Raw genomic sequence first — 15661 nt, 5'->3', positions numbered from 1 at the left:
GAGCAAATACGTCCTAGTTGGGGGTTGTTTTGGTGGTGGGACAGTTGGTTCCTAATGTTGATATCAGATACGTGGTCTACTCCCAAAAACCTTTAATTTGAGCCCCATATTTCTATAGTCGGCAAACATTACCGGCTTGGGGGGTGTTTTGGGGGATGGACGGCCACTCAGTGAGTTGGTCTTGAAAATATATATCAGATTCGTGTTCTACTCTCAAATACCTCTTATTTGAGCCTCATATTGCAATGGTCAGCAAATACTTCCTATTTGGGTGGTGTTATGGGGGTAGGGTGGCCCCATAGACACTTTTCCCGAACATTAATATCAGATTCGTGCTTTACTCCCAAAAACCTTTCATTTGAGCCCCATATCGCTATGGTCGTAAATTTGTCCCCTTTGGGGGATGTTTTTCTTAAGAGACGGCCCCCCAAACTCTTGGTCCCATATTTTGATATCAGATTCGTGTTCTACACTCAGGTGTTCTACAGTAGGTTACTATAAGAGAGCACACAAAATTTTGCTTAAATCGCACCACTCATTTCCGCGATGTGGTGTTTCTCAAAATAAGGGTTAGGGGGAGGGTCCGTCCCCCCTTCAGAGATCAGACAATGTAGTACCCTATTTTCACCACGTGATCATTATGCACCATCTGTGAAAATTTCAAGAAAATCGGTTCATCCGTTTCTGAGTCTATAAGGAACACACAAACAAACAAACACAAATTGATTTTTTTACCCTCCACCATAGGATAGGGGTATACTAATTTCGTCATTTTGTTTGTTACACCTCGAAATATGCGTCTGAGACCCCATAAAGTATATATATTTTTGATCGTCATGTCATTTTAAGTCGATCTAGCCATGTCCGTCGGTCTTTCCGTCCGTCTGTCCGTTCGTCTGTCCATCCGTCTATCCGTCCGTCTGTCTATCCATCTGTCCGTTCGTCTGTCCGTCCGTATGTTCATCCGACTGTCCGTCCGTCCGTCCGTCCGTCTGTCCGTCCGTCCGTCTGTCCGTCCGTCTGTCCGTCCGTCTGTCCGTCCGTCTGTCCGTCCGTCTGTCCGTCCGTCTGTCCGTCCGTCTGTCCGTCCGTCTGTCCGTCCGTCTGTCCGTCCGTCTGTCCGTCCGTCTGTCCGTCCGTCTGTCCGTCCGTCTGTCCGTCCGTCGGTCTGTCCGTCCGTCTATCCGTCCGTCTGTCCGTCCGTCTGTCTGTCGAAAGCACGCTTGTTTTCGAAGGATTAAAGCTAGCCGCTTGAAATTTGGCACAAATACTAGTTATTAGTGTAAATGATTGTAAATGGGCCAAATCGGTTCATATTTTGATTTATATGATGATTATTTACTTGAGCCTCTAGAGGGCGCAAATTTCGAACTTAGCACGCTCTTACTTATTATATATAAGGTATATTTAATATACTCCATTTGTAAATGAAGGACATAAATATAACATTAATTATAGAACAACCTTTTAATTCTTTAAAACAAACATTTAAATTTGTTTTTTGGTATTTTTATATTTATAGACTATTTGTTTATTAAAAAAACAGAAATTTTCCACGCATCTGTTAAGGTAGAATACAATCAAACACAAAGTCTATTTTTGTATACACAAGTAATGAAATGAACAAAATAATGGTGTTTATTCAGAAAAAAAAAAATATATTGACAACATTGTTCATATCCAGCATCTGGGTAAACACTCGGAGTTTTGCCCATTTGTACTAATTTTTCCGTGAGTCATCAACCCTTTTCCATTTTTTTCAATTATAAGATTAAGGGATTTATAATCCTAAAGTCTAAATTTTGCAAAATATATAATACATCGAATTGTTCTTTAAACACAATAAAATTTTTGTAAGACGAATGGAGATATTAACTCTTTGATCATTTCATTTGTTAGGTATACATGAGTGTGTGTGTGTGTGTGTTTTTTTTTTATTTATCTCTCTTTTTTTAGCAAAATGTTTGGACAACCTTGTGTTTCTTTGCAACAAACAAAGTCATAACTTTGCTTCACATGGATTTTTTGATTTTCTAAATAATCCATTTCCGCCGCTGTATATATCGAGCGATTGAAACACAAAACACACTCAATTTTTCAATTGTCTAGATAATAGCGAAAAGAATAAAAATCGTTTAAATATCGTGGAGCGTTGCAAATCTCTTTCACATTCCACGTTTTTGCATAAACAGAAAAGCATTTTCCATTACCTCAGGCATTCGGTTCAAACAAAATGTTTATCTATTTTTTCCCCCGTTTTATTTTCTTTTTGTAGTTTTTAATTTGATTAAAATGTAGCGAAATAGTTCTTCACATGCAAAATAGGAAAACATTTTTGAAGATATATGTTTGTATAGTTTTCAAAATAAGCACTAGAGAATGTGAATGATGTGGTAGATATAATCAAGCAAGAGTATTTATATTCATTTCTTCCGTATAGCATAGGCGTCCAAATGGCTAAAATGATTTTTTGCACAGCTAGTTTTTATGGATTTTGATCTGGAAGAATAATTAGCGAATAAAATGTCTGGCATCGTAGTTAGGGCCATCATATGGTATGTGTCATATGGCACCTAACCATTTTAGCTGGCAATTTCTAAAGAGAAAAATTGTAATGGGGATTTTTATGCTAGTTTTGAAAAAGAGAACGTGCACTTGTCACGAAAGTCATTAAAAACAGTTTTTCTCAATCAATTAAATCAATTAAATTTGTTACAGATATAATAAGAAGCAAACACTTATGGCAGGTCACTGTCTGATCAACAAAAACAAGTAAAATGACGTAAAATTGCATACCTTATGTCCCATAGCAATTATATCGAAATATGTTCCGATTCGGACCAAATACTAATAAGTACAAGTCATTGGTCTTTTTAGTAGCTATATCTAAAAATAAACCGATCTGAACCATATACGACATGGATGACGAAAAGCCTAACATAAGTCATTGTGTCTAATTTCAGTGATATCGGATAACAAATGCGACTTTTATGGGGCCAAGACATTAAATCGAGATATCGGTCTACATGACGATTAAGAAGGACGTCGAAGAGCCTAAAACAACTCACTGTCTCAAATTTCGGCAAAATTGGACAATAATTGGCCTTTTTATGGCCCCAAAACCTTAAATTGAGAAATCGGTCTATATGGCAGCTATATTCAAATCTGGACCGATCTGGGCCAAATTGACGAAGAATGTCGATGGGCTTAAGGGAACTCACTGTCCCAAATTTCAGCAAAATCGGAAAATAAATGTGGCTTTTATGGGCCTAAAATCCAAAATCGGAGGATCGGTCTATATGGCAGCTATATCCAAATCTGGACCGATCTGAGCCAAATTGACGAAGGATGTCGAAGGGCCCAATACAACCACTGTACCAAAATTCAGCAAAATCGAGAAATCGGTCTATATGGCCGCTATATTCAAATCTGGACCGATTTGGGCCAAATTGAAGAAGGACGTCGAAGAGCCTAACACAACTCACTGTCTGAATTTTCGGCAAAATTGAACAATATATGCCCCTTTTATGGCCCCAGAACCTAAAACCAAGAGATCATTCTATATGGCAGCTATATCCAAGTCTGGACCGATCTTTGTCTGGACCGATCTTTGTCTGGACCGATCTTGCATGGTACCTCACAAATGTTGCCAGCATTACGAGGGGACAACCACCGCTGAAAATTTTTTCTGATGGTGTCACCAAGATTTGAACCCAGGCGTTCAGCGTCGTTCAGGCGGACATGCTAACCTCTGTGCTACGGTGGTCCGGATATTGAAACCCGGTAAGTGTACAAATTGACTCCAATTATTGGGTTGCCCAAAAAGTAATTGCGGATTTTTTAATAGAAAGTAAATGCATTTTTAATAAAACTTAGAATGAACTTTAATCAAATATACTTTTTTTACACTTTTTTTCTAAAGCAGGCTAAAAGTAACAGCTGATAACTGACAGAAGAAAGAATGCAATTACAGAGTCACAAGCTGTGAAAAAAATTGTCAACGCCGACTATATGAAAAATCCGCAATTACTTTTTGGGCAACCCATATTTGCTGAGTCGATCTAGCCGGGCGTCTGTCGGACCCGTTTAGGGTGCAAGCAAACATTTTTCAATTTAAATACAAAAATTTATTAAAAATTTGATTTCCACAGAAAAATTTCATCACTATTGAATAGTTTCGTTAAAATTTTATTTTCTGTTTTAAAAGGGCGTGAAAAGTTTTTCACTTCTTCAAGAAGCTTTTTTTTCTGTTTTTTCTCCCATTGTTAATGACTTCAGACATCGTGTGAAAGGAGAGTACTAAGGAGGCCACTCTCAAAACGATACAAAAACATATCATTTATCACTTGGCAACATTTTGAAACGATTTCCTAATCATCAGCTTAAATCTGCACAAAATGAGAAATGCAATATTGAGGCAGAGTGTGCTTCAAATGTAGATTGCTTGAATTAAATGTTGACAAGCTTTTAAATTCAATACCCAGCAGCAGCAGTACTTTTGGTTTAATGCCTTAAACACACATTCGGTTTCTGTTTGCACTCTCATTCAATAAGGGCTTGTGAACCTTAACCCATTTCGCCCTTTTTGTTTGTTTGGCAGGCAGCACACAAATGTGTGACACCTTTTAAAATTGTGCCCCCCGCCGCAGCTGCCAGCGCCACATTTTCAATTGGGGATTTGGGGGTGTTGGTTGGCCTGAGTTACTGACTGAGTGAGTGTGGCATGTCTAAGCCTAAAATGACATTTTTAAAGGAAATAAAAAAGAGGGTAGGTCGTGGGTAGGGCAGGCTGTTTTCGAGTTCATTTGTTTTGTTTCGGTGACAATTCGAATACAACAATTTAAACCACAAGGATTACTTGTGACAGATATTCCATTTCTTGGCGAGGTATCCTTGGCAGACAGGCGCCTGGCCGAGCTGGAGCCATGTAGGAGACCGCCCCATAAATTTCAAGTAGAGCAATTAGGGCATATTCCAGAGAATTTAATGCATTTAATAAATTTTCCTCTGGTTAGCAGCAGATTTTTCCCCCTCACCGTTGGTCGTTGGTTGCGCCCGAAATTGAAACATATTGCCGCTGTGAATCTTCATTTGGGTGGCAACCAGTTAGCTGGGGCAGCCTGAGAGAGCTGTGTCTCAGCTCGACAGCTATCTGACAGCCCGGCAGTGGAGTTACTTGAGCATATTTAGCATCTGTAATTTCCCTCTTCTTATTGCTGTTGTTCTTCCTCTTAGTATCATAAATTTCAAATGCAAAAGAAGTTGAAATGGCACATCGCGACAAAATGTTAGTCTGGAGACTACTTTTATTATCAATTTTTTATTCCTTACACGAGTAGGGTATAGGGGGACGGAGAGCGAATGGGTGGATAAGGGAATATTTTAATGAGCATCAACCATCATCGTTGATGCCAACTAACCAAGCCAAAGGCTTATTGGGGGTAAGTTGGTGGAAGTGGTTTCGCATGGCCTTGGGTTACTGGAATGGTTAGACAGTTAATTATCGCTTGGGGATTACTGGTATGACTTTTGTGTGTCCGTTTATCACTGTGTTTGTGTGTGTGTGTGTATGGGACTTTTTGTTTTCTTATTTTCTTTGCTTTTGCTGCCATTTATGTTTATGAGTTAAACAGATTTATGCTAAACGTCAGATATTAACGTAATCCGAAGATATGGCCAAGCCACACACATACAGACACCGAGCATGAATGGCATATTCAGTTTGTTCATTGAACTGGAATCTGTCCTTGCCAGGATAACGGACTGAAATTTCCCCAGAGAGATTTAAGATGAATGGCTATTGACATGCAGAAGGTAAAGAAGTCTAAATTCATGGTATTTCATGGATTTACAAAGACTTGTTGACAACATAAATAGCTTTAGCAGCAAATTGCTCTAAGAGATCTTAAACAACTTGTGGATTAGTCACAAAATTCTGAAATTCCCTTGAAGGTTTGAAAAAATTACAACTTTCACCGACTAGATAAATTCGTTTATGAGTAATATTGACACTTAAAATGCTTAACTTTAAGAAAAGTTTTTTTTTTTTTTTTGATGGTCTGGAGCCGAACAATAACTGATTTTATAATTTATTTCAAGACCGAATAAATTTAGCGAAAAATGTGTAAAATGTTTTTGGGGCTACAACTATATATCCGTTATGCAAAGTCAATAAAGTCAATTTTTTATATACAAGACGGATCTTCAAAGTAGCCAGCCTAACAACAACAAGTAAGTGCGTGCTAAGTTCGGCAGGGGCCAAATCTTATATACCTTCCACCATGGATCACAATTGTCGAGTTCTTTGCGCGGTATCTCTTTTAAGGTAAATACAGAATATTGAACAAGAACTGATGCTATAGGAGCTATATCGAGTTGTATTCCGATACGGACCATAAATGAATGCTGAACATTGTAGAAGTCTTTGTGTAATATTTCAGTTCATTCAATTGCGCCTTGTAGGGGTCAAGAAGCAAAATCGGGAGATAGGTTTGTATGGGAGATGTATCAAGTTATTGATCGATTCAGACCATATAAGACACGGCTATGAGAGAAGCAGTTGTACAAAATTTCTTCCAAATCGAATGAGAATTGCGCCCTCTAGAGGCTCAAGAAGTCAAGACCCAAGATTGGTTTATATGGCAGCTATATCAGGTTAGGTACCGAGTTGCGCCATACTTAGCACAGTTATTGTAAGTCATAACAAAACATCTTATGCAAAATTTTAGCCAAATCCGATGATATAAACCAAGATTGGTTTATATGGCAGCTATATCAAAATATGGACCGATTGGGCCCATTTACAATCCCGACCGACCTACTCGAATAAAAAGTGTTTGTGCAAAATTTCAAGCGCCTAGCTTTACTCCTTCTAAGTTTGCGTGCTTTCGACAGACAGACGGACGGACAAACGGACAGACAAACGGGCGGACATGGCTAGATCGACTAAAAATGGCATGACGATCAAGAACATATATACTATATATATATAAAACATATTTTTTAGAAGGTGGCTATGTTTTCGAAGGTTCACAAAAGTATTTATTTTCATACTTCTACCGCTATCTTTGCATCAGTTCAACTATTTACTTTGTTATCGCAAGTCCTATTTTGTTAAAACTTTTTACCAAATTGCTTAATTTTGAATGTAGCTGCCAATTTTTTTTTTTCGCGTAACCAACACCCATGGGATTTCCCCTATATATGCAGTGCATTGCGTTGGCAATCAGGAAAGTTGGAGGGGGGAAAGAGGTAGTAGTGTTCATTCATATTAGTCTTAAATTTCAGAACTTCAATGTCGGTGGAAAAGACATTTGCCGGAAGTCGATTCCACATACGAATGGTTCGGGCGAAAAATTAATTTTCTCGATAATGCATGGCCAATCAATTGTAAAACTGGTGTGAGTTCCTGGCAAGTCTTGTATTCCTGGTGAACATCCTAACGTCAGGGATAAGGAGACGAATATCCCTGGAACAAACGCCATGAAAATAACGATAGAGCAATACAACGCTACCCATATTCCGACGAAGTTCAAGGAAAACAATAGAGTTGGATACCCTGCTCTCCGTTGAACCCGTTCAAGTAGCTCCAAGAATGATTTTAGAGCTCCTGCCTATGGTGGTGCAAGCTATATGGGAGCTATATCCAAATCCGAACCGATATGACCCATTTGAAATCCCCAATGACCTACATCAATATTAATTATCTGTGCAAAATTTCAAGTGGCTAGCATTCACACATTCGATCGCTATCGTGATTTCGACAGACGGACGGACGGACGGACAGACATGGCTAGTTCGACTCAGAATGTCGATACGATCAAGAATATAAATACTTTATGGGGTCCTAGTTCAATATTTCGAGGTGATTTGTATATCCCCTTCCTATGGGTATAAAAACCGTTTTTGCCACACCACAGTTTGCTATAATGATAAACACAATTTGGTGCACACGTATTTTTAGTAGCTATAAAAATGGCAAGAACACAGCCATAGACCAAAAGTTGCTAAATTCATTGGAAACGCCACAAAAGCAACTGTATGAATAGGAAAAAACTTAAAATATGTTCTTTATCTAATAATCGTTTATATTTTGACACTTTTCTGAGTATCAAGAGTGCACAACAAGCCGTTTACTGGCTTAGGTATATGCCCATAGCGGCATGGTACGAGTTTCCGCACCCTCTTTTCATTCTAACCTATCCGAGCCCACCAACGTATTTTGCAATATTTTTATTGAAAAATGTTATCAGCTGTTTATTATTCTGTGTCTTGCAATTAAATCGCAAAATATACCAACAGCGACAGCGTTGATATTTGTAATTGTTTGAAAATTTTGTTATTTTCATTTAAAAAATTAATTGATTCAATCATTTTTTTGCTTAAGAAAATTCAATTAAGGACTATTTTTCCCCTTTCAAGAAAAATGTTTGCTGAAAATGGCAAACACTGTCTGCTGTTATTGTAGCAGTAGTTCTGCTATTGTAGCTGTATTTCTGCTATTACAGCAAAAAAAAAAAAAAAAAAAAAAAATTTGCGCCTGAAAATTCCATTAGGGAACAGTGGCAAAGTTCTCACATATCAATGAGTGCATTCCGATTCAAGTTTTAAGCTCAACAATAAAATGCCTCCTTTTTATAGCCGAGTCCGAACGGCGTGCCGCAGTGCGACAGCTCTTTGGAGAGAAGTTTAACATGGCATAGTACCTCACAAATGTTGCCTGCATTAGGAGGGGAAAACCACGTTGGCAATTTTTTTTGATGGTCTCGCCAGGATTCGAACCCAGGCGTTCAGCGTCATAGGCGGACAGGCTAACCTCTACGCTACAGTGGCCTTCGCTATTACAGCAGTAGTACTGCAATTTCAGAGTAACAGGTTTACAGCAGAAAAGTTTGTTGTTTGCTGAAAATTGCTGCTGCTTAATTATAAAGGGGATGTTAGATGAGAAAATAGAATACAAATGTAAATGTGTGTCTCAGTGGATGTTTATTATCGCCACTGATAGTAAATTTAGTTACAAAAGTCCATGCCAGTCATGTGCATATTAGCAGAGCAACAACAAAAAAATGCGAGCTAGCTCTGCCACATTTCGAAATGTATACCAATGAATGGATCAGGTAGCTTTTTTGCTGTAATTTTCGAAATCAAAACAAGTAACAGGCAATCCTAACAATTAGCATACAAATTTTTTTTCAGCAGGATTTGTTAGTTGGAATGGCAGTAAGAAATGTTTGCTAATACAGCAGCCCTATGTTAGCTGAAACAGCAGTAATGTCTGCTTAGCAAACATTTTTGCTGTTTTGAATAACAACTTTAGTTGAGTGAAGGAAAAGAGATTTCAAAGCCTCATACGTCCCTCATTTCCACAAATATATAGCAAATCCATGTCAGTCGGTTCTACGTGTCGGACTAACCCGATGGAGTCCTTCAGCGACCAAGGCCTGCCGCCTTAGTGCACAACAAACTGCTACTACAACAATAACAACAAATCTTTAAGGCACCACTACCCGACACCTGAAATTTTTGGAGAATCCCTTCTGGAAGTTTTTTTACGGATGGCCACGGACCTTTGCCCAAACACCTCAAGTTCATGTTCCAGGTACTCGTCTGTGTAAAAAATATAGAAAATAATTACAATTTTCAAAAAAATTATATCATAAAAATATTAATAAAATTTTTTTAAAATTTCATTAATTTTTTTAATTGATCCAATTTAAAAATTGATTGAAAAATTGACAATTTCATTCGGTTTTATACCCTCCACCCTAGTATGGGGGTATATTAATTTCGTTATTCTGTTTGTAACACCTCGAAATATGCGTCTAAGACCCCATAAAGTATATATATTCTTGATCGTCATGTCATTTTAAGTCGATCTAGCCATGTCCGTCCGTCGGTCTGTCGAAAGCACGCTAACTTTCGAAAGATTGAAGCTAGCCGCTTGAAATTTTGTATAAATACTTTTTATTCATGTAGGTCAGTTAGGATTGTAAATGGGCCAAATCGGTCCATGTTTTGATATAGCTGCCTTATAAACCGATCTTGGATCTTGATTTCTTGAGGCTCTAGAGGGCGCAATTCTCGTCCGACTTGACTGAAATTTTGCACGTGGTGTTTTGGTATCACTTTACAACTGTGTTAAGTATGATATAAATCGGTGCATAATTTGGTATAGCTGCCATGTAGACCGATCTTGGATCTTGACTTCTTGAGCCGCTGGAGGGCGCAATTCTCATCCGATTTGCTTTAAATTTAGCATGGCGTGTTTTGTTATGAATTCTAACAACTGTGCTGAGTATGGTCTTAATCGGTGTATAACCTGATATAGCTGCCATTTAAACTGGAAACTTGACTTCTTGAGCCTGTAGAGGGCGCAATTCTATTTTCGATTTGGCAGAAATTTTGTATAACGTTTTCTGTCATGACCTTTAACATACGTGTCTAATATGGTCTGAATCGATCTATGGCTTGATACAGCTCCCATGTAAACCTTTCTCCCGATTTTGCTTCCTGACCCTTTACAAGGCGCAATTCTTATCCGAATGAACTGAAATATTACACAATGAATTCTACAATGTTCAGCATTCATTTATGGTCCGAATCGGACTATAACTTGATACAGCTCCAATAGCATAACAGTTCTAATTCAATATTCTTATATTCTATATTTGCCTAAAAAGAGACACCGCGCATAGAACTCGACAAATGCGATCTGTGGTGGAGGGTATATAAGATTCGGCCGGGCCGAACTTAGCACGCTCTTACTTGTTTTTTTTTTTTTTTTTTTTGATTTAGCTGTTTTTATACCCACCACAGAAGGTTGGGGGTATATTCATTTTTTCATTCCGTTTGCAAAACATCGAAATATCTATTTCCGACCCTACAAGGTGAATATATTCTTGATCAGCGTAAAAGTCTAAGATGATCTAGCCATGTCCGTCCGTCTGTTCGTCTGTCCGTCTTTCTATTGAAATCACGCTACAGTCTTTAAAAATAGAGATATTGAGCTGAAACTTTGCACAGATTCTTTTTTGTCCATAAGCAGGTTAAGTTCGGAGATGGACTATATCTTGATACAGCCCCCATATAGACCGATCCGCCGATTTAGGGTCTTAGACCCATAAAAGCCACATTTATTATCCGGATGTGCTGAAATTCCGGACAGTGTGTTGTGTTGGGCCCTTCGAGATTCTTCGTCAATTTGGCCCAGATAGGTCCAGATTTGGATATAGCTGCCATATAGACCGATCCTCCGATTTGGGGTCTTACGCCCATAAAAGCCACTTTTATTATCCGATTTTGCTTAAACTTTAAGACAGTGAGTTGTCTTAGGCCTATCGACATCCACCTTTAATTTGGCCCAGATGGGTTCAGATTTGGATATAGCTGTCATATAGACAGATCCTCCGATTTGGGGTCTTAGGACAATAAAAGCCACATTTATTATCCGATTTTGATGAAATTTGGGACAGTGAGTTGTGTTAGGCCTAGCGACATCCTTCTTTAATTTGGCCTTGATCGGTTCAGATTTGGATATAGCCCCCATATAGACCGATCCTCCGATTTAGGGTCTTAGGCCCATAAAAGTCACATTTATTATCCGATTTTGCTGAAATTTTGGGACAGTGAGTTGTCTTAGGCCCTTCGATATTCTTCATCAATTTGGCTCAGATCGGTGTAAATTTGAATATACCTGCTATATAGACAGATCCTCCGATTTAGGGTCTTAGGCCCATAAAAGCCACATTTATTACCTTATTTTGCTGAATTTTGGGACAGGGAGTTGTCTTAGGCCTATCGACATCCTTCTTCAATATGACCCTGATCGGTTCGGATATGGATATAGCTGCCATATAGACCGATCTCTCGATTTAAGGTTTTGGGCCTATAAAAGGGGCATTTATGGTCCGATTTTGCCGAAATTTGAGACAGTGAGTCGTCTTAGGCTTTTCGACGTTCTTCTTCAATTTGGCTCAGATGGGTCCAAATTTGGATATAGCTGCCATGTAGACCGATATCTCGATTTCAAGTCTTGGCCCCATAAAAGGCGCTTTTATACTCCGATTTCACTTAAATTTGCCACAGTGACTTAAGTTAGGCTTTTCGACATCCGTGTCGTATATGGTTCAGATCGGTTCATTTTTTGATATAGCCACTAAAAAGGCACATATTTTTTTATACACAATTGAACAATGAATTGAAATTATTAGTATTTGGTTCAAATCTGAACATATTTCGATATAACTGCTATGAGACATGAGGTATGCAATTTTCACCGGATTTTGATGATTGGTTGACATATATACCCGAGGTGGTGGGTGTCCAAAGTTCATCCCGGCCGAACTTAACACCTTTTTAGTTGTTCATTTGACCATTGCCTCCAAATATATTTATAACTAATGTGAGTTGCAGCAAACCATTTTGATCAAGCTAATCAGTCTTTCCATGAATTTGATAACAAACCTTCTGGCATAGTCTATTGGCGTACTCTAGTCTTGTACTTTTTGCCTTTCCAGTCTATGGCCAAATGCTTGATATCAATTTTCAGGGAAATAAAAAAGGTTCTTGCGAAGAGATTTTCTCAAGAAATTTGTGTATATGCAAAAGATTTGGAAAAACTTTTTTGTCAGATTCATTTTTTGGCATAAACAAAAATCACATTCTTATTTTCTATATAAAAAACATCTATTTTTAGGCGCGCATTTCAGTAGGTTGTTTTCGTCTTCGTTTTGGTTTTTTTTTTTTTTTTTTTGGTCTAATACATCATCGGAGGGTAAACACTAAATACGTATGCTCAATTTTTGTTTTTATTTATCAAGTAGAAAGAAGATAATGCACAAACACTTAAAGCTAAATTTATTTATGTACTATAGATTGTGTGTGTTTTTATAATGGCTGAATACAATAACAATTAGTAATACTCCTGACGATTCGGCATAATCGTTACTCGAGAATATGGACTGCCGGGCCCCACCTTGCGTCGCATTGTCACCTTTCCGTACGGCCTTAGACACATCACAATCCAGTAGATACAAACCGAGCAGAGAACTATCAAAGCCAAGATGATTAGGCCATACACCCAACGGGGCCAACGTTCACAGCTGAATGCATTGGGATCGGCCGAGGTCAAGAGGATGCCACGCAGCCGTGAGGGCTTAAAGCAGCGGCCATTCGTCTCCAAGGCCAGATCTTTGAGCCAGACTAATTTGCAGTTGCAATGTAGCTGCATACCTTGTAGATCCAGCGAGGACAGTTGGAAAAATACCGGAGCAAGAGTGGCATTGAAAGTGCGCAGGCCAGTACCGCGAAATATCATCGAGTGTAGATGGGGGGGCCTGGTGGCATTCTCACCAAAGGCATGGCCATGTACTGTGGCCAGACCGCGACTATTCTGAAAGCTGACCTTCTCCAACGAGTGCAGTGGCACAAAGGCATTCTCCTCAAGGGTGTGCAGACGGGGCATATCCTCCATATAAAGTTCATGGATTTGCATCAAACGCTTGCTGTCATTCTCGCTGAGGGTCAGAAAGAGGTTTTCGCTCAAATCGATTTTTTCCAAGGAGGATGGCAAATGTTCGGGAACTTCTGTTAGCCCATTACGTCTCAGATCTAATTCCTTGAGCACAACTTGCTGTGGCAACGTCAGATTGGCCAAGTTGCAGGCCTCCAATTTGAGCGCCCTTAGCTTGACGTTGAGCCCATAGTTCTGATAGAAATCCAATTCCTGAATGCCTTCGCTTTGGTTCAGCTGACGATTCCAGGACAAGGAAAGAGACTCCAATGTTTTGAGGGGTGAAAAGATCTGGAAACTCAACTGGTGCAGGTTGTTGTGGGACAAGTCAAGCACCAGCAGATAGCCCAGACCCTCAAAGGCGTTTGCTTCAATGGATTGAATGCTATTCCAGCCCAGATATAGCTCCTGTAAATTGCCCACGTTGATGAAGTTGCGACTCGAAAGCGAGGAAATATTGTTGTGCATTAAATTCAGCAAGCGCAGCGTGTCACTGGAAAGCATGGGCACTCGTCGCAACGAGTTCCAGGTTAGGTCGACACGATCGGCATACAAGGGCAACATTTCGGAAAAGTCCTCAGTGTTGAGATTCTTGAAACTGCAGTCAATATGCACCACACGCAAACCCCAGGGTGGGGAATTTTCGTTAATGCATTCGCAGGACTTGCGAGTGTTCTTGTGTTGTTCGGGATAGCAGAACCTTTCCACCTCAATGTACTCGCTAAAATCCAAAGCCTCTCCGGAAGCCATACCCAAGGCCATCACCGCCACCGCCACCACCATCAGGCATAATTCCATTTTGGACTTAGTCACCATAACTGGGGGATGATTCAATTTTAGTGCTGTCTTTTTGTTCGTTCTTTGATTAACTTTTTTATTCACGCAATTCCGATAAAAGTGTGCCGTTTAAGTTGAGTTACGTTTATGCTTCTGCTTGTTCGTCTTTTTGCGCCTCTGTGTGGCCGGTACTCTGTAGTGGCCTCCTCCACCTGCTGGGGAAATATAATCAATACTAATGTTCGGTTCAGCCATTCCAATACCTAAGAGCCATTCATTCATTCCATCCATAGCATTTTCCATTGATGGCCTTATCTTATCTTGGCTGGTTATTTCTCGATAAGTTTAGCGTCGCTTGCCATTGTTGTGGCCCTGCAACCCATCCCTGCCAAACACCCAGCGTCACAGTACAACTCAGTTCAGTTCAAAAGACCGAAGAAAACTTCCAGGCTGCTTTTCGAGGTGCAGCGGTGAGCGTTCGCAGCTTTTTTGTGGCATACTGTGGCAGGTAGTCCCTCTCTTTTATGGGTCTGCTTGGCTTTGTTTTGTTTATATGCTGTGTCTTATCGCACCTGCAGTTACTTGATCTACCAACGCACCAGTAACAGCGGCAAAAGCAGGCCGTTCAAATCGAATCAACCAACGTCGAAATGATTAGAATTTAAGCGCGCTCCACCGCCCTAGCCGCCACCAAACCCACCGAGGAAGAATCATAAAAAAGTATTTACGTTAAACGGCGCAAAACATTGTTCTTTTTTTGGGTTTGTTTTTGGTGTTGTTTTGTGACTTTTTTGTGCCTTTTTGTTTGCCTTCAACTCATAAATGAGGGTGGATGTAAGATCGGGGGGCGGTGGCCTTGTTATTGTTGTGGACCATGTTCCAATTCTCCAGGGGATTACAGACAATGACACAATCTTCTCCATTCAAAGTGGTGGTGTGTAGTTGCTGGTTGGCAGTGTGGCAGTGTGTGGCCGAGGACATTTCACAACGAACAATTTTTTTATGCATTTTTTGTGGTTGTTTTTAAATTTCAATTTTGTTATGTCTGTTATCGCCTCACAATTTCCTTTTAAAATTTCCCCTGGAAATGGTGTAAAAAATGTCTAAGATTATTTTTGAAAGTTGACAGTGGAATTGCTGTCATAAACCCTTTAATCTTTAGTGTGGCAAATGTGTGTTATTTTACCCGTTCTTATGGTGTTTTCCGCAACAACAACAGCAGCAACAACGACAAGAACATTTGTCCAATAAAATCTAATGGATTCCCCAGTGCTGAGTTATATACGAGCAAGTGAGTGGCTTTAGTACACTCAACATATTTGTATACTGGGTCGTATCACATGTGGGGTGTTTAAAGAGCACTGTAACTGGTAC

The 15661-nt window shown here is 39.5% G+C and overlaps 1 protein-coding gene across 1 annotated transcript; it reads right to left on the bottom strand.

The window, feature by feature from the left end:
• Positions 1-12813: 12813 nt before the first annotated feature.
• LOC106087585 (leucine-rich repeat neuronal protein 1) lies at positions 12814-14721 on the bottom strand. The gene has a single exon (XM_013252677.2). The coding sequence runs from the start codon at positions 14324-14326 to the stop codon at positions 12911-12913; it is 1416 nt and encodes a 471-aa protein (XP_013108131.2). The 5' UTR covers positions 14327-14721; the 3' UTR covers positions 12814-12910.
• Between the last annotated feature and the right edge of the window lie 940 nt (positions 14722-15661).

This window comes from Stomoxys calcitrans, chromosome 5 (genome assembly GCF_963082655.1).
Source record: "Stomoxys calcitrans chromosome 5, idStoCalc2.1, whole genome shotgun sequence".
Classification (NCBI taxonomy): Eukaryota; Metazoa; Arthropoda; class Insecta; order Diptera; family Muscidae; genus Stomoxys; species Stomoxys calcitrans.
Note: the sequence above shows the minus strand (reverse complement) of the source record. Positions and strands in the feature narration are given on the sequence as shown.